The sequence below is a fragment of the Protopterus annectens genome, chromosome 10.part0 (genome assembly GCF_019279795.1).
Source record: "Protopterus annectens isolate FY-2018-M chromosome 10.part0, PAN1.0, whole genome shotgun sequence".
NCBI lineage: Eukaryota > Metazoa > Chordata > Ceratodontiformes > Protopteridae > Protopterus > Protopterus annectens.
The window spans coordinates 1,456,067,834-1,456,090,353 of NC_056744.1; the positions used below are offsets into that span (position 1 = coordinate 1,456,067,834).

Sequence of the window (22,520 nt, forward strand, 5' to 3'; positions counted from 1 at the left end):
GACACCATCCCCCACTCTGGAATCATAGATAAACATACTAAGCTGGGCATTAATTCCTACATCACTCGATGGGTTGCCAACTGGCTTACTGACAGAACCCACAATGTAAATGTAGTGGACTCCAAATCCAGTTCCAGACAAGTGACAAGTGGAGTACCTCAGGGTTCAGTCCTGGGACCACTCTTATTTGGCATCTACTTCTTTGAAGTACAGGCCAATACTAAGGGACTCTGGCTAACAAAGTTTGCAGATGACTGCAAACTGGGAGCCATTATTGAATCACCAAATTATGTGGATACTTTACAAAAGGGCCTTACAGAAACAGATGCTTGGTGCCAGAGCCATGGGCTCAAGTTCAATGCCAAGAAATGTATAGTTATCCCCTTTGGGAAAAACATGTACCCATGAATTACCGCAGAGGTGGCAGTAGACTAAATACTGAAAGTGTGATAAGAGACTTAGGGACACAGGTGGGCAGTGGTCTCACCTTCGATAACCACATCGCCACAACAGTCAAGAAATCCTTCTATGTGGCACACCTCATCACTAAGGGCTTTTCATCCAGAAGAAAAGGAGGTCATTGTCCCACTGTACTCATCCCTCATTAGACCCATTATAGAATACAACGCCCCATTTGGTATGTACCTCTCAAGACACCTGCAACAACTGGAAAGGCTGCAAAAATACCACAAAAAGAATCACAGGCCTAAAGCAGATGCCCTATGCTGACCACCTTAAAAAACTCCAGCTATACTCTGTCGCATACTGTCTACTCAGAGGCGATCTCTGCTTAACATACAAGGCCATGTCAAACCCAGAGCTGTTGGACATGCTACACTTATCCCTCAGAGCCGCATGCTCCAAGGATCTAAACCTGGTCATCACAATAAACAAAACATGCTGGAGGGATAGGTTCCTGACCCAGAGACTCCCCAGACTCTGGAATAGACTGTCCATACTTGTCAAGCAGAGCGCCTCTTTGGCCCTCTTCAAAAGGAACCTTGCAGATTGGATGGGAGAAAGGAAATTCACCCCGGGGATCACGTCAGTCGCCCTGCTAGACGGGTTCAGGGAAGTAAATAGTGTGGGAAGAAATTGCCGAGGAATTGTTATGGCTAGGCTTGTATAGGCCCTAGGGCTGACAGCCTAGTACCAACCTATGAACCTATGGTAAATGTCTTTCGTGTGGTACAGAAACAAACTCCCATGGCAAAGTCTTCCCTTCTTGTTCACTCCTAGTGAATGTGTGTCTTTTACCTTAGTCCCAAACAAGGTGGACCTATCAAAGGGTGCATTGAGAAATGACACCTCAAAGCAATCTGTAAGGTTATATAGGCACATCCAAGCATGGTGGCACTGTGCCTGTCGTGTAGGCCATACCATCTGCTGTATTCAAAAGGAGTCTCATGGATAAGTCCGAGATGAGCATTATAGATAAGTGAGTTTCTAAAGACTTGTGAGCCCCAAGAGACTGTTGTGATGCCATTGACTTTGGAGTCTAGTCAAGGGAGCCAAACAGTTCAGCTCATAGTAGGCAGATGTGGCTGAAGCATGTGCATGCTTCCTAAAGCAGTCCAGAAATGTAACTCCCTATCTGAGGAGAGATGGCACGCCATACTCTCCTTAGAGATTTCCTTTTTAGTGGATACAGTGACCATAACATTGTCCACTGTGGGACCACTGCTCCAAAACAACATAGCCCTGGGAAGAACCAACAACTTGCCCAGCTTCAGACAGACTCCACCACATCAGATTCTCTCCAAGCTCTCTGGGACGTCATGTAGATAATGATGCTTGGAAGGGGTACCCACCTATGACATGGCTGGGCCTGCACCAAAAGCCTAAAGAAAAAAAAAATGACTCCTCGAGGAAAGGGGTTTCTGTGGTCCATCCCACTCACTGTCCATCAATTCCAGCAAATCATCACAAGAGTCAGCTTCAATGGGAGATATGAGGGACCCTTCTCCTTCAGTGAAACTGGAGTGCTAGTTGTGGGACTCCTCAAGAGAGTCTAAGGGCTTCCTCTTGCACTTGCCCTATATGTGAGCCTCCTGGGATGGGGAAGCTAGGGTTATACAGAAGCAATATGGGAGCCCTAGCCTTGGGCTGCTCAAGGCCAATACATGCAAGCTGTCCCGAAGACAACTCATGCAAACCTAAGACCCTAGATGGAGTGGAGAATCCAGATGGATCTGACTTGGGAACAAAAAACCCTGGTCTCTGAGTGACATAGGATCCTTTGCAAAATGCTGAATGACAGTGCCAAAGCCGGAAGGCTGGGAAGGGATCCCTTACAATCTACATACCTAAGAGGGGTTTTAGTTCCCATTGTTAACCTAGTCAGATCAGATATCAAGACCACAGTTCAGCACTCCAAAGCTACGCCATCCAGGGGACTGATGCCCCCATAAACCCCAGAGTTATACCTGACCCCAGGACCTCAGCCCCAATATCACATGTGCTTGACTCTGAAGGAACCGGAGTCAAACACATCAAGGAAGAAACTGGGGACACAAACAGCCAAGCTGTCAGCACTGACAAAAGGGTAAGACAGGGCAGAATCATAACTGTGGACACTAACACTGAAGGATGAGCCAGAGGAAGAGGAACATCAAGTTTTGGAGCTGAAGGAGGAGGACCCTGCACACTTGAAATCAAGGGTGAAGGGGTGATTCCCATGGTCTATCTGGGGCTTCAAGAAGGTAGGCATGAGTTGCTCCAAGTCTGAATACACATTTCTGGTGGATTTAGCAAACCTAGATGAAGCCATAGAAGATGGCCTGGTGGGTTGAAGGAGAGGTAAGGAAGTCTCCCTGATCAGAAAGGGTGACATCTGGACCTGATGGGGATGGCTCAGGAGAAAACGTGTCTATGAATTATTGGAATAATGGGAGTGGAGCGGATTCACAAATGGAGGCGCAGCCAAGAAGGGGCTTGGAATACTAAAGATCAGACAGCCTGACAATTCTGAACCTGGAACTGTCACAGGAGATTGGTGCAGAGGGGCTACAGATGCAATACCTTGGCTGGGATCTGGCTGACCCTTGAGAGAGGAATAAGAGCATTTATGGGCCCCTCTCACTTTTTCTCTCTCCACGTTTGGCCTTTTCCTTTTCTCTTTCAAAATTTCTCTTCTCACTAGTCTTTTTGGGGGGAGGAGAAAGTACAGTTTTGTACCTACCATAAATGTAGATGTCCGATAGGTATGCATCTGCAGTCCTTACATATGGGTTGTCCTGCCTCAGGCAGCCCTTCGGTCGGCCGGATTCCAAAGTCTGGGTCCGGCGTCGGCTGATGTCGCCCCTTTCCCGACGTCAGAGCGCCTGGGATATAAAAGTGTCAGCCGACGCCATCTTCCTCAGTTTTTCTTGCCCCAGATGCCAGTTGCCCTCTAAGTAAGGCTAAATTTGGAGAAATGAAAAAATTCCAAACATGCACAGTAATAAAAAACAAATACACCATAAAAGATAACCCCAGCTAGCTAAAATGAGGGATATGTACCCATAGTATACCACAGAGGGGTAGGAGGGAGGGAAAACCTGACTGCAGATGTATACCTATCGGACATCTACATTTATGGTAGGTACAAAACTGTACTATGTCCTTCAAGGATGCATCTGCAGTCCTTACATATGGGTAGAATACCATAGCCCAGCTGGGGGAGGTAGGACCTAAGAAAAGGATGGTGTAGCTAACAAGCCCTGCAGGACTGCATTAGCAAAGCCCGCTCTGGATCTGGAATATAAGGGCAAGTTGTAATGCTTGGAAAATGTATGCACAGAGCTCCATGTAGCAGCTTCTAAAATGTCCTTTGTAGCCACCCCTCTTAAGAAGGCTGTGGAGGTGGCTGTTGCTCTGGTGGAATGAGGCCTTATGTTAGCTGGCACAGCTTTTCCATGAAAAGAGTAACAGAACCAAATGCAATTTCCTATCCATTTTGAAATTGTCTGTTTGGAAATTGCTTTTCCTTGTACACCAGCAGCATATGCTACAAAGAGTTGGTCAGTTTTTCTGTAAGTCTTAGTTCTGTCCAAGTAGTAGTGCAACTGTCTGTGGATGTCCAAAGTATGCAGAAGTTTCTCTCCCTTATTTTGTGGATTTGGAAAGAAGGTCGGCAGGTGAATAGCTTGGTTCAGTGAAACCCTGGATACCACCTTTGGCATGAATGAAGGATTGGTTCTCAAAGAGACTCTGTCCTGATGAAAAATGAGAAAAGGCTGTGCTGCCATGAGGGCCTGTAACTCGGATACTCTTCTTGCTGAGGTTATGGCCAGAAGGAAGGCAGTCTTCCAAGATAGGAATTGTAGTTCTGAAGATGCTGCTGGTTCAAATGGAGGAAGAGTTAATTTTTCCAACATGAAGTTAAGGTCCCATGTAGGCACTGGTGGTTTCCTTGGAGGGTTGATGTTTTTTATCCCTCTTAGAAACTGCCTTAGTAGAGGATGAGAGAATACAGGTGGATTAGTGTTGTACTCTGCTGAAATTGCTGAAGCATGAATTTTTATGGAGGAATAAGAAAGGCCATTATGGAGCATTTCAGCCAAGTATTCCAGAATATGTGGAATGCTCATGACTGTCTGATCTTGACCCTTTGTGGTGTTCCAGGTACGAAATCTTTTCCATTTTGCTGAATATGCTTTTCTTGTGGAAGGACGCTGGGCTTCCATGATGATATCCTCTACCCTCTTGGATAGTTTATCCTGGCGAGGAGTCAAGGTATTTTCCAGGCTGTCAGCTGTAAGGTTTTGAGGCTGGAGTGCAGAGTCTTGTAATTGTGTTGTGTCAGTAGAAGTGGCCATTGTGGTAGAGGCCAAGGTTTCGTGCGTGACATGCTCCTTAACAGTGGATACCAGTGTTGTCTTGGCCAGTCCGGGGCTATCAGAATTACTTTTGGTTGCTCTGTCCTGATCTTCAGTAAGATCTTGGTCATCAGTGGCAGCGGTGGGAATGCATATACTGTTATTAGAGTATTCCAGCTGAAGGAGAGGGCGTCCACTTTCCATGCTTGAGGATGGTATGTTCTTGTTCAGAATTTCCTCAGTTGATGGTTGTGGTGGGAGGCAGAAAGATCTATGTCCGGCCTTCCCCATGATTGTGTTATCTGGAGAAAGATATCCGGGTGCAACATCCATTTGTGTGGATCCATGATGTTTCTGCTCAGGCTGTCCGCCAGTACATTGTCTTTTCCTGGTACGAACTGGGATTGTAGCTCTATATTGAGTTTTAGGGAAAGTTCCCAGAGATTCATCGCCAGCCTGCAAAGAGAGTATGAATGAGTACCTCCTTGCTTGTTTATGTACCACATAACTGTGGTATTGTCTGTCTTTATTAACAGGTGACCTTGGTGCAGGAAGTGCTTGAAGGCCTCGATGGAATGTATCGCTGCCAGCATTTCCTTTTGGTTGATGTGCAGATGCAATTCTTTTTGTGTCCATTGTCCTTGAATGCATCTGCCCTCCATGTGTGCTCCCCATCCATGATCTGAGGCGTCCATTGTAATGGTTTGGTTGGTATGTGGCTTGCTGAAAGGCAGGCCCATGTTTGACTGGCTTGCTTTTGCCCACCACAGGAATTCCTTTTGAAGGCATGGAATGAGGGGAATCAGAGTTTCTAGGCTGTGACTGTGCTGAGACCATAGACTCCTTAGGTACCATTGTAGTTTCCTCATATGCAGCCTTGCTTGTGGAATCAGAAGAATGCAAGATGCCATGAAACCCAGGGCCTGCAGGATTTTCCTTGCAGTTAGCTGGGTTTGTGTTGTCAGATTTCTGAAATAATCCGGTAGTTGTGCTTGTTTTTCTTCTGTGAGAAAAGCCATTTGGGTGTTTGTATCCAGTTTTGCACCCAGGAAAATTATTCGCTGGGATGGAACAAGTCTTGATTTCTGAATGTTGACTGTGTATCCCAAGGCCTGTAGTAGTCGGATGGCATAGTTTAAGTGTTTTACCAGTGTTTGCTGGCTGTCCGCTTGTATGAGGCAGTCATCCAGGTATGGGTATATTTGAATCCCCTGAAGTCTGCAATGTGCAATTACTGATGCCAGGCATTTCGTGAATACTCTGGGTGCAGTAGATAAGCCAAAGGGCAATGCTGAGAATTGATAATGCTCTGAACCTGCAAGAAATCTGAGGTGTCTTCTGCAACTTTGTCTGATAGGGACATGCAGGTATGCCTCCTTGAGGTCTGGAGTTACCAGCCATGACCCCTTGCCCAGCATGGGAAGGAGTTGCTGTAAGGTCAGCATTTTGAATTTTGGCACAATGAGGTAAGTATTCAGTGCGGACAAGTCCAGAATTGGCCTCCATTGCTTTTCTTTTCTTGGAACAAGGAATAGTCTGGAATAAAATCCTTGGCCTTGTTCTGTGAGAAGAACCCTTTCTATTGCTTTCATTTGTAGTAGTTTGAAAATTTGTTTTAAAGCCTCTGCCCTTTGGTTTGGTGGCAGGTTTGGCATGCCTTACCTTTTTGGTAATGTATGAAAATGGAACCTGTATCCTTTGTCTATTATTTGCAGTGTCCATTTGTCCTTTGTAATACTATGCCAATTTTTTGAGAATAAAGATAGCTTTCCGCCCAAAGGTGCTTCCAATTGAGACCTGGTTGGCGGGGACAAAGTCAAGTCATTGAGATGGTCCTTGTGTAGTAGTTGTAGGCCCTGCAGTACCTCTCTGGTTAGGAGGCTGCCATTGACGTCCTCTGTAGGAGCCTCGAGCTTGCCCTCTACCTCTGGCACGTCTGTTTCTGCCTCTTTGAGATCTGTCTGTGTCCAGAAAGGACCAATTCTTAGAAGGCCAATTTCTGCTGAATCTTGGTGGTTGGACCTGGAGAAAATATTTGACTGTACTGATTTAGCCTTTTCCTCAAATTTCTTTAAGACCTCTTGAGCCGTGGAGCCAAATAACTTTTGATTTTCCAGTGGAGCATCCAGTAGCTTTGCTCTAACATGGTCTGGCAGAGTTTGTTCCTTCAGCCAAGCATGTCTACGTATGACTGCACCTGTCATTGCTGACCTACATGAAGCTTCCAATGCATCATAACCACACTGCAAGAAATGGTTGCTAACCTGCTGGGAGTTATGTACCAGATCCTGAAGTGCCTTGTGATCTAGGGGTTCAGGCGAAAAAAGTTTTTTATGCAATTCATCTAACAAATACTCTTGGTACTGTATCATATGGAATTGACAATTTAATGCCCTCATAGAAAGAGTGGAAGAAGTATACACTTTTTTACCCCATCTCTCTAAAGCCCTGGACTCCCTTTCAGAAGGAAGTGGATTTTTAGTAGTGGTGGTTGCAACCCCTTTAGGGCCCTGGGAAATAGTTTCTGGGTCAGCAGAGTGGCCCTTGTAAAGGAAATAATGTGAGTCCGGGACCCTGTAGTACCTGTCGGGTTTGATAGGAGCCGGAGGAAGGGAGTCTGGTGAAATACTAGACTCAGAGTACACATCATCAATGACATTTAAAACAGGAGGAATAGCCAAAGGTCTATGCTGAGGTAAATGCAAAAAAGTCCTTAACCTCTTCCTGGAATCAGAGAATTCCTGGCCCTGCCATTTGAAATGCTCTCTCATGGAGTGTAGTGTCTCCCCAAAGGACAACTCTTCAGGAGGGGAGGCCGAGGGAATAGATTCCTCTGCATCAGAATCTTCGTAGGCTGTAAAGGCCTCCTCCTGGTAGTGTGATAGAACAGAGTCATCTGAGGCCTCATCAGAAGACTGGGGATCTGTGTGCTCAACCCTGGGCCTTTTTTCTAGAGGGGGTTGAGAGCCCCTGTCCGGATGTGGCTGAGAGCCCCTAATTAAGGAAATAAGGTCCTCAGCTAAACTTAAAATCCGTGAACCGGTAGTGGATCCCTGAGGAATAGCCTTGGGAGGGAGAGATTTAGGCTGTTTAGCAGCTTTAGCACGGGTAAATGCCTTTATGGACATGGATGCAGGAGGCCTGGCTGCCCCACATGCTGGAGTAGTTTTATCTAGAGAAATGGTGTCGGTTGTTTCCAGAGCACCGGTTTCAGAGGGGAATTCTATGACCGACTCAGAGGTGGCCTCCGGGACCGAGGTTGTCGGTTGTGCGGTTTCGTCGGTCGGAAGTGCCAAGGATTCTGTTTCAGCAGAAACCGAGACACTCGCAGTAGGCCTAGGCGTGGTTTTGGCCGAAACCACGGGCCGCGTGTGTCGGTCCTTGTCCTTCCGTTTTTTAGTTAAATGAGTAGTCGGAAGCTCCGACGGCATCTTGTAACAGTAACTATCCCCAAAAAAATCCCCTGCAAACTCCGACCGACGCCTAAGAGTGCGTCTATTGAAGGAGGCACAGGCTGTACAGGCCGAGATGTCGTGGTCTGGGCCTAGGCAGGGGAGGCAGTAAGAGTGGAAATCCCTATGAGGTATTTGTTTCCCACAAGTTAAACAATTATTAACTTTAACCGTTTGATCTGACATCGGCTGAGGCAAGAAAGAGTCCCCAACGGGGTACTTAGCTTTTTGAAGTCTTTGGTAGCTGAATTTACAGGAGCTGGCCGACCGGCACTTGCGAACTGCTTCTGCTTCGGGCACTGCGCGGCAAGAAAGACTGAGGAAGATGGCGTCGGCTGACGCTTTTATATCCCAGGCGCTCTGACGTCGGGAAAGGGGCGACATCAGCTGATGCCGGACCCAGACTTTGGAATCCGGCCGACCGAAGGGCTGCCTGAGGCAGGACAACCCATATGTAAGGACTGCAGTTGCATCCTTGAAGGACATCTGTACCTGACTAACAGATGTGAAGGGAAAAAAAAAGCTGGTGGAAGTATCCCTTTGAAGACCATCTGTGCCTGGCAATCAGTAAGGGCTCTGGCACCAAAGGCAGCACAAGCCTAGCACTCAGTGGCTAGGTAGGAAACACCAGAAAATAAACACATTTCTCCTATGACTCTGGGGGGGAGGGTACGGGGCAACTTCTTCCCAAAGCTCACCTTCTTCTTGAAACCTGAAGCCTTCTCAATCCTACAAGCTGAGTTAGACATCCAGTATGGGTCACAAAAATCACAACAAACCCAGTCACAACAGCAAAAACTAGAACAGCAACACATAAATCTAGGTACCAAGCCCGAAACCCAAATAGTTAAAACACTTAATTACCAAAGCTGTAAAGACAAGGAAGTAAAGCACTTTTTTAATGACTACAAAGCCAACTCAGAAAATGGTGGTAAAAGCATTTCACCAGCAACAGACAAGATGGCCAGTGATGACAAATACCAAAATGACCAAGGACATTTAACTCCAGCCACTATAAAACTACTACAGCTAAAAGAAACCTATAGGAGAGGAAACAAACACTAACAGAAGAAAAACCATCAGAAAGGCACTTATCTATCTGATAGCTAGAAGCAGCAAACAAAATCTGAGGAGATTTAGGGAGAGCAGTGCATCATGAAAAAAGAGGCGGAGCTTCACAGCTGAAGAGTTTGAGCTGCAGGTTTTGGGATTTTTGATAACCAGACATTGAGGGGGACAGAAAATATGTTATCTGATCTCCCTTATGCTGAAAGTACAGTTGTGTACCTACCATAAATGTAGATGTTTGAGTGTACTCACTGTTGCAGTCATTATTCTTGGGTTATCCTGCTGGCAGGCTACCCGCAGTCGGCCAGATTCCAAAGTCTAGGTCCGGCGTCAGTTGCCTCTTCCCTGACGTCAGTGTGCCAGGGGTATAAAAGATGCAGCCAATGCCATTTTCTTCAGTTTTTCTTGCCCCAGGTGTCAGGTGCCCCAAATAGGTAGGCTGAAAAAACATATCAATAAAAAATGCATGCATAAAAATAACATTTCCTTCATTTACAAGCAAATACACCAAAAAGGTTGTATAGGATAGAGAAGTGCAGATAAGTCCCAGCAAAGAGAAGGGGGATGGTGGGTGGGTAACCTGGACTGCAACAGTGAATACACCCGAACATCTACATTTATGGTTAAGTACACAACTGTACTATGTTCATCGTGTTTCACTGTTGCAGTCATTACTCTTGGGTTGAATCCCAAAGCTGAGGATGGGTGGCTGGGCTAAATAGGATTAGGAGAGGCTATGAGGCCCTGCAGAACTGCAGTGGTGAAACCTGCTCTGGACTTAGATTAGAGAGGCAAGTGGTAGTGCTTTATAAAGGTGTGCACTGAACTCCAAGTTGCAGCCTCTAAGATTTCTTTGGTTGGTACTCCTCTGAGGAAGGCTGCTGAATTGGCTGCTGCTCTGGTGGAATGAGGCCTAATGCCCTTAGGCACTAATTTGCCACATTGAGAATAGTAGAAACGGATGCAATGGCCTATCCATTTAGAAATAGTCTGTTTTGAGATAGCCTTTCCTTGAGATCCTGCAGCATATGACACTAAAAGTTGCTCAGTCTTTCTGAAAGCTTTAGTTCTGTCCAAGTAGAAGCGTAACTGCCTGCGCATGTCCAAATAATGCAGAATTTTCTCACTCTTGTTCTGTGGATTTGGGTAAAAGATAGGCAAGTGAATGGTTTGATTGAGGGCCACACTGGACACCACCTTAGGCATAAATGTAGGGTTTGTCCTCAGAGAAACCCTGTCTGGATGAAAAATGATGAAAGGTTCCACAGCCATGAGTGCTTGTAACTCCGCGACTCTCCCTGCAGAGGTTATGGCTAGGAGCAGAGCTGTTTTCCAGGATAAGAATTTAATATCCGCTGTTGATGCTGGCTCAAAAGGAGGCAATGTGAGTTTTTCCAAAACGTAACTGAGGTCCCAGGCCGGAATTGGTGCTCTCCTTGGAGGCCTAATGTTTTTGGCCCCTCTGAGGTACTGCCTTATTAAAGGATGAGAAATGATAGGTGGTTCCGTATTGTAATATGCAGAAATGGCAGAGGCATGAATCTTAATTGATGAGAAAGAAAGGCCTTTGTTCAACATCTCAGTCAGGTATTGTAAAATCAGAGGGATATTTGGTACAGCCGTGTCAATGCCTTGTTCCTGGTTCCAAGCACAGAATCTCTTCCATTTTTCTGCATAGGATTTTCTGGTACTAGGCCTTCTGGCCTCCAAGATAACATCCATAACAGCTTTTGAAAGAGGAGTTTTCTGAATGGCTACATTATCCGCCATGCCGCCAGATTTAAGGTCCTGAGTTGGCTGTGCAGGATCTGATTGTTTTGTTGGGTCAATAAGTGAGAAGTTTGAGGCAATATCCATGCTGGGCCTTGAGACAAGCTCATTAGGATTGGGTACCAGTGCTAGCGTGGCCAGTCTGGTGCAATCAGAATCATTTTTGGCTTCTCTTGTCTGACCTTTAGGAGTACTCTGGGAAGGAGAGGTAGTGGGGGAAAAGCATATACTGTTAGATTTTTCCAGCTGAATGATAGGGCGTCCACTTTCCATGCTTGCTTGTGGTAAATCCTTGTGCAAAATCTCTGCAATTGACAGTTGTGAGGGGAGGCAAATAGATCTATGTCTGGGCATCCTCATTTCCTTATTATCATCCTGAAGACTTGTGGATCCAGTTTCCATTCGTGGGGATCCATGAGGTTTCTGCTTAGTTCGTCTGCCAGCATATTTGTTTTTCCTGGCAAGAATTGTGCTTGCAGGTGAACTTGAAAAGCCAATGCTGTGTCCCATAAGGTCATTGCTTGTCTGCAGAGGGGGTAGGAATATGTACCTCCCTGCTTGTTTATGTACCACATGACCGTAGTGTTGTCTGTCTTTATCAGTATTTGTCCTGGATGAAGCAGGTCCTTGAAAGCTGTCAGGGCATTTTGAACAGCTAGCATCTCTTTTTGATTGATGTGAAGATGCATCTGGTCTGCAGGCCACGTGCCCTGAATACATTTTCCTGCCATATGGGCCCCCCAGGCATAATCTGATGCATCCATGGTCAGTGTCTGTCTGGCTGTGGGTAAACTGAATGGCAGACCCTTGCTGTGGTGACAGGCTTCTGCCCACCATCGAAACTCCTGTTGTAGGCAGGGAATGAGTCCAATTACTGTCTCCAGGCTGTGGCAATGCTGAGTCCAAACACTTTTCAGATACCATTGTAGTTTCCTCATATGCAGTCTGGCATATGGAATTATTAGAATGCAAGATGCCATGAAACCCAAGGCCTGCAGGATTTTCCTTGGAGATAAGTGGGTTTTTGTTGCCAATTTCTTGAAGTAAGTAGCCAGTTGTTTTTGCTTGTCTGGCGTGAGATAAGCCATCTGGGTAGTTGTATTTAAGCTTGCACCCAGGAATATTATCTCTTGAGAGGGCACTAGTTTTGATTTCTTTTCGTTTACTGTGTACCCTACGCCAATTAGTAATATTTTTACAAATGCCAGATGCTTTAGAAGAGTGTCTTTGTTCTCTGCTTGAATTAGGCAGTCATCCAAGTAGGGATATATTTGAATTCCTTTTTGTCTGCAAAATGCAATTACTGGTGCCAGGCATTTTGTAAACACCCTGGGCGCAGTAGATAAGCCAAACGGCAGTGCAGAGAATTGGTAATGCATTGAGCCAGCTATGAATCTGAGTTATCTTCTGCAAGATTGTCTGATTTGGACATGCAGGTATGCCTCTTTTAGGTCCAAAGTTACGAGCCAAGCCCTCTTTCCCAGCATGGGCAGTAGTTGCTGAAGTGTCAACATCTTGAATTTTGGAACTTCCAGAAACGTATTTAGTATAGACAGGTCCAGAATTGGTCTCCAGGTTTTGTCCTTCCTGGGTACTAGGAAAAGTCTGGAGTAAAATCCTTGCCCCTGCTCTTGTTGTGGTACATTCTGAATGGCCCTCATGCCCATGACGGCTGTAATTTGTTTTTGTGCCTCTGTCCATTGATTGTGTGGCAGGTCTGGTATAGCTTTTGACCTTGGTAGAGTGCGAAAATGGAACCTGCAGCCTTGGGACACTCTGTTCAGAACCCATTTGTCTTGGGTAATCATTTGCCAATTTGATGAAAAAAAGTGCTAGTTTTCCCCCTAAGGGGGCTGTCAAAAGAAAACTGCTTGGAAATGGTAGAGGAAAGTCATTGGGACTGTTTCCTGTAAGGTTGGGATTTGTCTTCTCTGCTTTTGGAGGTAGGAGCACCCCATTGTTTAGGCCTGTATGAGCCTTGGGGCTGAGATCTGTCTCTGGGACGCCTGTATCTGCCTCTTTGTGGTCTGAGACTGGAAAGGACCAATTTTTAGAAGGCCAGTTCCTGCTAAACCTGGGTGGCTGTAACTGTAAGAAATCATTGACTGTCTGCATGGATTTTGCTTTATCCTCCATTTTTTTCAACACCTCTTCTGCTTTAGTACCAAACAAAGTATCATGCTGTAATGGTGCATCTAATAATTTTGCTTTAACATGATCAGGCAGATTTTGTTCCTTTAACCAAGCATGCCTTCTAATAACAGAACCTGTAACAGTGGCCCTGCAAGAGGCTTCCAGTGAATCATAACCACATTGCAAAGTATGCTTTCCCACTTGTTCAGTTGCATGCAATAAATCCTGCAATTCCTTGTTCTCTGAACATTCAGTAATTGTCAACATTTTCTGTTTAAGTAGTGGCATTAAATATTGTTGATATTTAAGCATATGAAATTGACAATTTAAAGCCCTTACAGCCAGGGTGGCAGAAGTGGAAACTTTTTTCCCCCATCTGCCTAGAGCCCTAGAATCCCTATCAGAGATAACAGGGTTTTTTGCAGTGGAAGCTTTAACCCCCTTGGGACCCTGAGATATAGTTTCTGGGTCAACAGCGGGGTTTTTATATAGGAATTTATGAGAATACGGGACCCTGTAGTATCTGTCTGGCTTAGCAGGTGCAGGGGGTAAAGTGTCAGGGGACAGTCCGGACTCTGAAAATACATCATCTACAATGTCTAGAACAGGTGGAATAGCAAGGGGTATGTGCTGAGGAAGAAGCCGGAAGTCTCTGAGCCTTTTCTTAGACTCAGAATAGTCTTGACTCTCCCAGTGGAAATGCTCCCTCATAGTGTGCAGAGTTTCCCCAAAAGAATAGTCCTCAGGAGGACAGGCTGAAGGAATGGATTCTTCAGCATCAGAATCCTCATAGGGAAGCATGGAGTAATCCTGTTCAGACGAGGAATCAGAGAAAATAGATACCTGATCAGAAGAATCATACTCAGTCTCTTGCCTAGGCCTCTTATCAAGAGGGGGATGGGAGCCCCTGATCAAAGTAATTAGGTCTTCGGCCATTTTGAGCATCTGTTTTTTAGGCATGGTAGTCTGAATAGGAGAATGCTGTACTTGTTTCTTTGTCTTTAGAGCTGCTTTAGTTTTTGAAGCTGAGGATGGCTTAACATATAGTTGTATAGGTCTGAAGACACCCTCAGAAGCCGATGCCTGCTCAGCGGCTCCGGACCCAACTGAGGGATTGATTTCCGAGTGTCCAATACCTTGAGTTTCCAGAGGCCCAGTTGGCTCCACATTGGGAGTCGGTAGCAGCCTGTGGCTCTGAGGTAGTGGGTGCCAGAGGCTGCGAAAGTGCCTCACTGAGAACCGGCGAACTGGCGACTGGCCTAGAAGAGGCTTCATTGGTTTTGGACCTCAGATGCCTATCCTTGTCCTTGCGTTTTTTGTAAACTCCGGTTGTCAGCTGTTCCAGCATTATATAATTAAATCTTCGGCCAAAGTAATGAAATGCAAAATTGAACCGACGCTTGATAGTGCGTTGGTTGAATCTAGCACAAATCCAACAGCTAGCAACGTTGTGATCAGGGCATAGGCAAGGAATACAGTAAGAGTGAAAATCCTTATGAGGTATTTGCTTCACACAAGAAATACAATTGTTAACTTTTTCTGACATCGGTCTGGAGCAAGAAAAAAGTTTCCCCAAAGGAGTACTTAGCTTTAATGAAAACTTCGGTTCTGAAATTCAGATTTGAAAATCTCAGGAGTCGGCCGACTGGCAATTGCAAACTGCTTATGCTTCGGGCACCGTGTGGCAAGAAAGACTGAAGAAAATGGCGTTGGCTGCATCTTTTATACCCCTGGCACACTGACGTCAGGGAAGAGGCGACAGCAACCAACACCGGACCTAGACTTTGGAATCTGGCCGACTGTGGGTAGCCTGCCAGCAGGATAGCCCAAGAGTAATGACTGCAACAGTGAAACACGATGAACATCTGCAGTCTGCATTGGAAAATGAATCCAAGCAGCTGATGTGTGAAAAGAACCCACAGTCTTAATATCTTCTTCAAATGTGAGTAGAAGGGATGGGCAATGGCCTCCATTTCTCTCTCTCTCTCTCTCTCTCTGCAGATCAAAAATAAGTCATTTTTTTCTGCCTACCATAATAACCCTGTACTGTTTTGGAGTACGCCATCACATTTCTTTCAAATATCTAAAGATCTCTCCTCTTTAATTTGTTCTATACAAAATAACCTGGGAATTACGTTATCTGTTCTTGAGAAAAGCAGCAACCTAAGCCAAGGCACTAACTGTACTCTGTATCTTGATGCATATGCAGCTATTAGGTGTATCCTATGAAACAGCTGTACTCAAACTGACCAAGACATGAATAAAGTTGTTGTATCTTTCAGCTTTTCCCGGTTAGGGATCGCCACAGCGGAACTCAGGTCCGCTAATGATTGGCAGTAGATTTTTATGTACCGAGTTGCCAGCCCTGATGCACAACCTTCAACGAAGGTACGCCCATTCATGCCCGTCTCCACACAGAAGACGCTCTAGCTGAGAATTGAACAGGACAACGTCTTACTGTGAGGTGACAACGCTACCGCAGCACCACATCTATATACCTCCATTTTTCAGTAAGCTGTACCTTCATGTCATGGCTTTAAGTTGTGCATTTTCAATTAATTCAGTTTACATACACATACATACCTACATATAAAATGATGGGTGCACAGTAATGTAAAATTTAACTGCACATCTGTTTCAAAGTGCATCAAACGAAAGCTGTATTGTGACGTTCTGAGCTTACACAAAATACTTATTGCATGCTAAATAGCTGCTTTCCAAAGCAGCAGCTACATCTGTGAGTTACAAGACAGACCCACAGATACCACACTCCTCCAGCCGCATACCTCTCGACCTCTTAGTGCAAGAAATCTGGACAAAGCTTGACATAATGGGAGGACAAAGGCCCAAAAATAGGGACACATTTTAAATATTGCTATTATAAACATAGAAAGTTGCTAGAATTTGCTAGAAAGTTTGCCAGAATAACAGGATTTGTGTTAGCATGCATTTTCTGAAGGATATGAAGTCTGAAACTCAAATGCATGTCATTATTTAGTGACTTTAATCTTTAGCTCACCCAACTAATTTGCCAAAAAACATAGATTTGGGTACTTTTTCATTAACTGGCTGCAGTAATTGCCAAACATAATTGATAGATTTATCTATCCCATAATGGCCTGCACTCTCTTGTGACATGATCTACCTCATAGACTTCTTTCACCTGCATTCTATCATTAGGTCCTACACCAGAGGCAAAATTTAGTAAAGCAATGCAATTTGTAACCTTGCCATGGCCAAAGGAAAAAAGACAATTAATTTTAACTTTACTGCTATTACTTGCTTAAGATTGACCTTAACTATTCCCACAAACATTTAAATCATCTTATGGAAGGCAGCTGATGGTGATAGTGGTAAAAGCCAATGAAGAGTCCACAGATGTTACTCAAAACGATAGGTTTGAATCCCGCAAACCTAAATAAGCAGTTCAGCGTTCGCTAATGTGGCTGTTAAATGAAAGGGTATTGACAACCCAAACACTTGCCCAAAATGTACATACAATCTTTCCCCTACGAGTTTACAAATACTCCCAGGACACTGCAAGCGAAACCGTGTCATTCATACCTTGCATAAGAAAATGACATTCAAAGTGTAGTCGCTGCTGATGCCCCCCCCCCCCCACAAGTAGCCAGTCTATCAATTACCCACATAGTATGTGCCTTTGAACTGTCCCTGATTTTGCCTCACATTACTGCAGTTTCCCTGTAAAATGTATGATTCTGTGGAAGATTACTGATGAGTACCATTAGTAATAGCAGTCATATACATATGTGTGTATAAAGAATGTGTAGCAGTGTCTGTGTGTGTGCGTGTGTAAAATTGGCGTTTTTCAACCTTTTTTTGTGCTGCTACAATTTTACAGTAGCTTCTGTACTACTGAAGAACCTTGCACCACAAATGTCAAGTGTAATACATTGCAAGAGGAGCGTTACTCATGTTGAGCTTTAATTGTTCCACACTGAAAGAGTCAGTCACATGTGAAGCATGTGTTTCACCAATATCCATGATAAAAATACTAAATTCAACTAAGTCATGAAAAGGATATTTTATAACTATAAAGTAATACATTTTAAGTAAAGTTGCTATCATTGCCGCACCTCCGCACATTTTGCCTGCTGCTCCGTTAATGGAAAAGTGCCTAAATTTCTTAGGAATAGACCAAATATACGAGGCAAAAATCTGGACATTCTGCAAAAATTTGTACAGTTCATAGGTATGCCTCCAGGTGACAAGTCACCATGCTGATGACTCTCTAGTGATTCAGACACACCAGTTTATTCATACTTCTAAACCACAGTGACATTTTCCACAGTGGTGACAAACAAAATAGTCTACGAAAACTAGCTCAAAAGTTTCCCCCTCCCTGTTTCAGATGTCCACCCACATATGAACCAAGTGTCAAGGCAAACTGCAGTATAATGTGCTGGTACAAATTACCATGTTACATCTCAGAAAGTGATGCTAACAGTGTTCTACATGGCAGTTACCAAGCTCCAGCTCTCTGGAGCCAGACTTATTTTGCTACCAAAGTATTATGAAGTTTTATTAGTAATATTCATTGGCAGTCCATGCATAAGCATCGATAAAGTTGCATTCTCTTCCTTCATAACGAGTAATCTATAGCTGATGTCTGACAGAAAACTGCTCTTTGGTTGTTATTATGGATACTGTAAAATACTGTGCTTTTTTGTTTGCTATCAAAATAATCAGGTTCTTGCAGTCAGAAAGCAAACCTTAAGGTAACAGATATATGAAAACACTGACCAAAATTCATTTTAATTATTCAGAAGTTGGTTATAAAAGTAAAAAAAAAAATTAAACAGTGCAAAAGAGAAACTAATTCATATAAACAATGCTAAACTATTAGTGAGAAAGCTGTTATGATTTTTTTTAGTGACCAAACCACTATAGCTCTTGGATGCTTGTATAAAAGTGTTTAATAACTTTTACTGTTACACAAAAATGGACCCATCATTAACTTAACAGCATATATTCACTGTTTATATTACTTATTCTATAAATAAATTAACCATATCGTTTATACCTTTAACATATATTACTTTCACCAACTTTGAAACAGCTTGCAAGTTATACTTTATTGTAGATGCTCAAATGGTAAAGCCCAGATTTAAAAGGTTATGTTTAAAATTAATACAACAGTGTATGGTTTGAGCCATTCATTCTAAATATGCCAAGAGTTTGTTTTATGTCCAAACACAAACACACGCGCACACAGACACTCTGTCTGGTTTGGTTTAAATTCGTACATGCAGTTATTTTATGTGCCTAATTATAATCCTTTTATATTAATAAAAAGGATAAATGCATCACAAAACAAAAGCTTCCACATCTAATATCAATTAAGACTTAGGACTGCAGAGTGCAAGTATGTTTCTTTATCAGAACAGGTTGATCATGACAGTAAAAGTACATCATTTTCAAAACACCTAAGGCAATAGGTTCCATTCTCGGTGTAAAATGTGCAAACAAGTTTACAGTTTTACTTCTTTGAGCAAGTACTGTGAAATGTGACTTTTGATAAAGCCCTTATCCAAATGCCTAATCGCCAGACCAATATGTAACATACATTAGTTTCTTGTAGAAACTATTCTCTATACTATAGTAACAGGCTAACCTTTCAGTATTGGCATGTCCAAAGGTTAAACCTGTAGTCTTGTCAAGTTTTAACAACTCATGTCAGAGTTACTCTGTGAGTTCATGATAGTTCCTGATCTATCTTACAGGACTTCAGTGGTAACAAGTGATAACAGCTGAGTTATTGTTATAGAAGGGGTGTGTGTGCACGTGCTTGCACGTGTTTGCATATATGTCTGTAAGCTTCCGCAAAACTAGTATCTTACTCTACTGCATTGCCTTGGTAATCAAATTCATCAGTACCTGTTTTCAAAGGCATTAGGCAGCTGGACAGCGAGATCTAAAACTGCCCAAAAAGTTGTTACTTGCATTGACAAATTCAGGAATGTCTTTCAGCAAAGTATCTTCAGCATCATAAATGTACTTATGAAATATGCAGTTTTGTGCTATATTTCCAGCCTTTAAAAAATTATATTCATACAAAGGCATCTAGCAGTTGGTGAACTTGGCTTGAGGATTTCAATAAATTTTCCTGTAGTGCACATTAAGTGTTAGTAGCCACTTGACCAATTTCACAGTCTTTTAATTTTACTTAAAATCAAGGGCTGCCAGTGCATTAGCACACCAATGGCTGATTTCAGTTATTCTACTAAAAGTCTTTTAATGAATTCATACGCACATGATGCAAACATTTTTATGCTTGTGCTCACTGACAACTCACGCTAGTCCAAGGTTTCATGATTTAAAATATATTAGCATAATAAAGTACAGTTTAATGACAGAAAGCAGAGTACTGTACCACACTTTCAGTTTAAGACTAAATGGGAAAATTAATCGCCTTTTACAGAGATTTGTAAATATCCTTTTATGTGCATATCCAGCTGGCTCGCGACTTTATAAAGGTATTATGCCTTTAGTTCCAGTCATTCAACACAGGAAACTAAATTCTGTAACCACTCAACAGCTGAACATTTCTTTTCCCTGGTAGCCCAATATATCACAAAGTCAGACTTCTACACCCAAACTGCAGGCTCACTGGGCTCAGTTACAGAGACAGGAACTAGTAATAACTAGTTGGCTGCAAAGTTCCACAGTCAGTTAGTTTCGTAAGATGACAGCAGTGCTGCGTCAACAGGTTCCATGCAGGAGGGACATGTGAAAGATCTAAGTAACCAGCTGTCAATGCAGTCCAGATGATAAATATGCATGCATGGTAGGAACCGCACGGGATCACCATAAACAAAGTCCATCATACAGATAACACATCTGGAAAGACAAAAATATACAATTAATTACATTCCACAAACCAAATGCAAATATTATAATGGTCTGTCATTCAAATGAAAGAAGTCTGTACAGCTCAAAAACTCTCTTTCTCCAAGAAGCCAAGTACCTAGTGTGCATGAAAGGTCAAATTGCCTGGCACTTGTCATTTTAAATAAACAAAAATGATAAACATGCCTTAAAAACACACTTTTAATATGTAAAATAAATAAGAAGTATACAGTAAAGGTTTTTGTCCTCCCTGGACTACTTCAGACTGTGTACAAGTGGTAGTGTTGGCTTCCTGAAAACCAAATAAAGACGACTACTATAAAGTCAGGTGGAAACAATGGATCTAAGATAAGAGAATCTCTGAGATGGAGTCATCTCTTTCCTGGCTTGTAAAAGGACAGCATCCTGAAATCACACCTTTTTCATTTAAGACTCATCCTTACTGCCATTCATCAAGTCATTTTTATCTGAACTTTGTGAAGAAGTTCAGAATGCAGGGGAACAAAGGAAAGATATACAGGAAGCCCACCTACTTGAACTTACTGAAATCTACATTGCTGACCAATGTTTACTGAAGTGATACTTTGCTGAACTCCTTTATATATCAATATGTGGCAAACTACAACTTCACAAATAACCCTTCAGTCACATACTGACTCATCTGAGGAACATTTTTGCAGGGATTCACCCACTGTAATTCCCAGTGACTGGGGCTTGTTCTTCCTCCAGCTTCTACATAGAAACTCATCAAAACTTCAGAGAAGGCAAAAATCGCAAAGTATTCCATCTTTTTGAAGATGTTGGAATCTCCCAAGTTGTTTTACATATTATCGACAGAGGGACTGCATTTCACAGAGCAGGCCTGACTGCCTGCAATAAACACTGTTAAAGTTGTAAGGCATTCTATTAATGCCTATATTAAGATAACTTTGAAGGTGTTATTCTACACATTAGAATGCTGAGTACAGATTGTAGTGAACTGCCATTTCAGTAAGCAGTAAGTAGGAGCAGACTAAAGAGTCAGTGACAGAAATCACCAAACAGAATAATGGGATAGACTCCAGAAACAAAGAGATAATGCTTTGAATCTACAGGGCCCTGGTAAGGCCACACCTTGAGTACTCTGTGCATTTCTAGAGGTCATGCAAGTGTAGTTACTGAGATATGGTATTAATCCGAGATCACTCAAACCCATAGGGCTACAATGCCTTCCACACTTTCAGAACAGCTACTGCACAGGCAAGGACTAAATGTGGAGGTGTCTCAATCTCTGTATCAACAACAAACTCACCACAAGACTAGTCAAACAACATAAGCTTGAGTTTTTCCATGATCAGATTTCCATATGCAAAGTCTCATATATCCTTACAAGCTACAGGTCACTCTCTATGATCCAAGAAACCCACAACTCATACTTGGACTTCCTGGAGGACCTCGCTATTCAACCCAATACCATGTTTATGAGTGACTTTAACTACCTCACTATAAACTGGGATACTTACCAGACTCCAAACTTAACAGGCCCAGGGATTCCTGGCCTTTATAAACACATATACCTTGGACCAGAGAGTCCATACACCCACTAGAGGAGCAAACATTCAACCTGGTAATCACAAGCATGGCAGAATTCTGCAACCCCCCCCCCCCCCCCCCCAGTAACATTTAATAACTATTCTAAGGCAATCTTCTTACATACTAAGTGATAACTTGTCAACATTTCAAGCCCTCCCCAAATCCTAAGAGCACAGCTACCAAAGAGGAATTGTTCACACAAACCCTATACAATCATGTCAATAAATGCATAGAGACAGCTATGCCTACCAGGAATAAGCCCAGAATGAACTCAAAAAACAAACCAACCTGGTGGAATCCAAACATAAGCAGGTTGTACAATAAAAGAAAAAAAAAGTAATAGCCAACATTAAGAGGTGCTAAGCCCAGCATGACAAAAACTCTCTCATAAATCTAAACGAACTAAGAGAACAAATTAAGTCTACTAAAGTGAAATCTGAGGAAAAGACAGCATCTGAGGCAAAGGACAACCACAAGGCTTTCTTAACTATATCTAAAATTTCAAAGGCAGCACACACCAGTGTGCAAAACTGATTGTACATGGAACCACCTACACAGAGTTGGAAGCTATAGTAAATCTACTTGTCAACAAATTCAGCTCTAATTTTAGCCCCCCACGTCTTCTCTGGGCACCCCAGGAAATACCATCAAACTACACCACACACTAGCACTAGGGAGCAGGTCCTAGATGGGGCCCTCTAAGACCAAAAATACTGCATTGATGGTTCTCAATAATATCCCAGGATGCCTCCTAAAAACATAACCTATCAGGACATTGGAGTCACTGTTTAATCATAGCTTCCAGACAGGCTTTATGCTATGTGAATGCAGAACTGCAACGGTCACCCCCCAGCAC

General features: G+C 43.2%; 1 protein-coding gene across 1 annotated transcript in view; it reads right to left on the minus strand.

The window, feature by feature from the left end:
• Positions 1-18,299: 18,299 nt before the first annotated feature.
• Positions 18,300-22,520, minus strand: part of RNF11 (ring finger protein 11) — a 320,888-nt gene continuing 316,667 nt past the window's right edge. Inside the window, exon 3 of the mRNA XM_044086085.1 lies at positions 18,300-20,083. Within this exon, the coding sequence (XP_043942020.1) occupies positions 19,912-20,083 (172 nt within the window). The 3' untranslated portion in view covers positions 18,300-19,911. The remainder of the gene's footprint in view (positions 20,084-22,520) is intronic.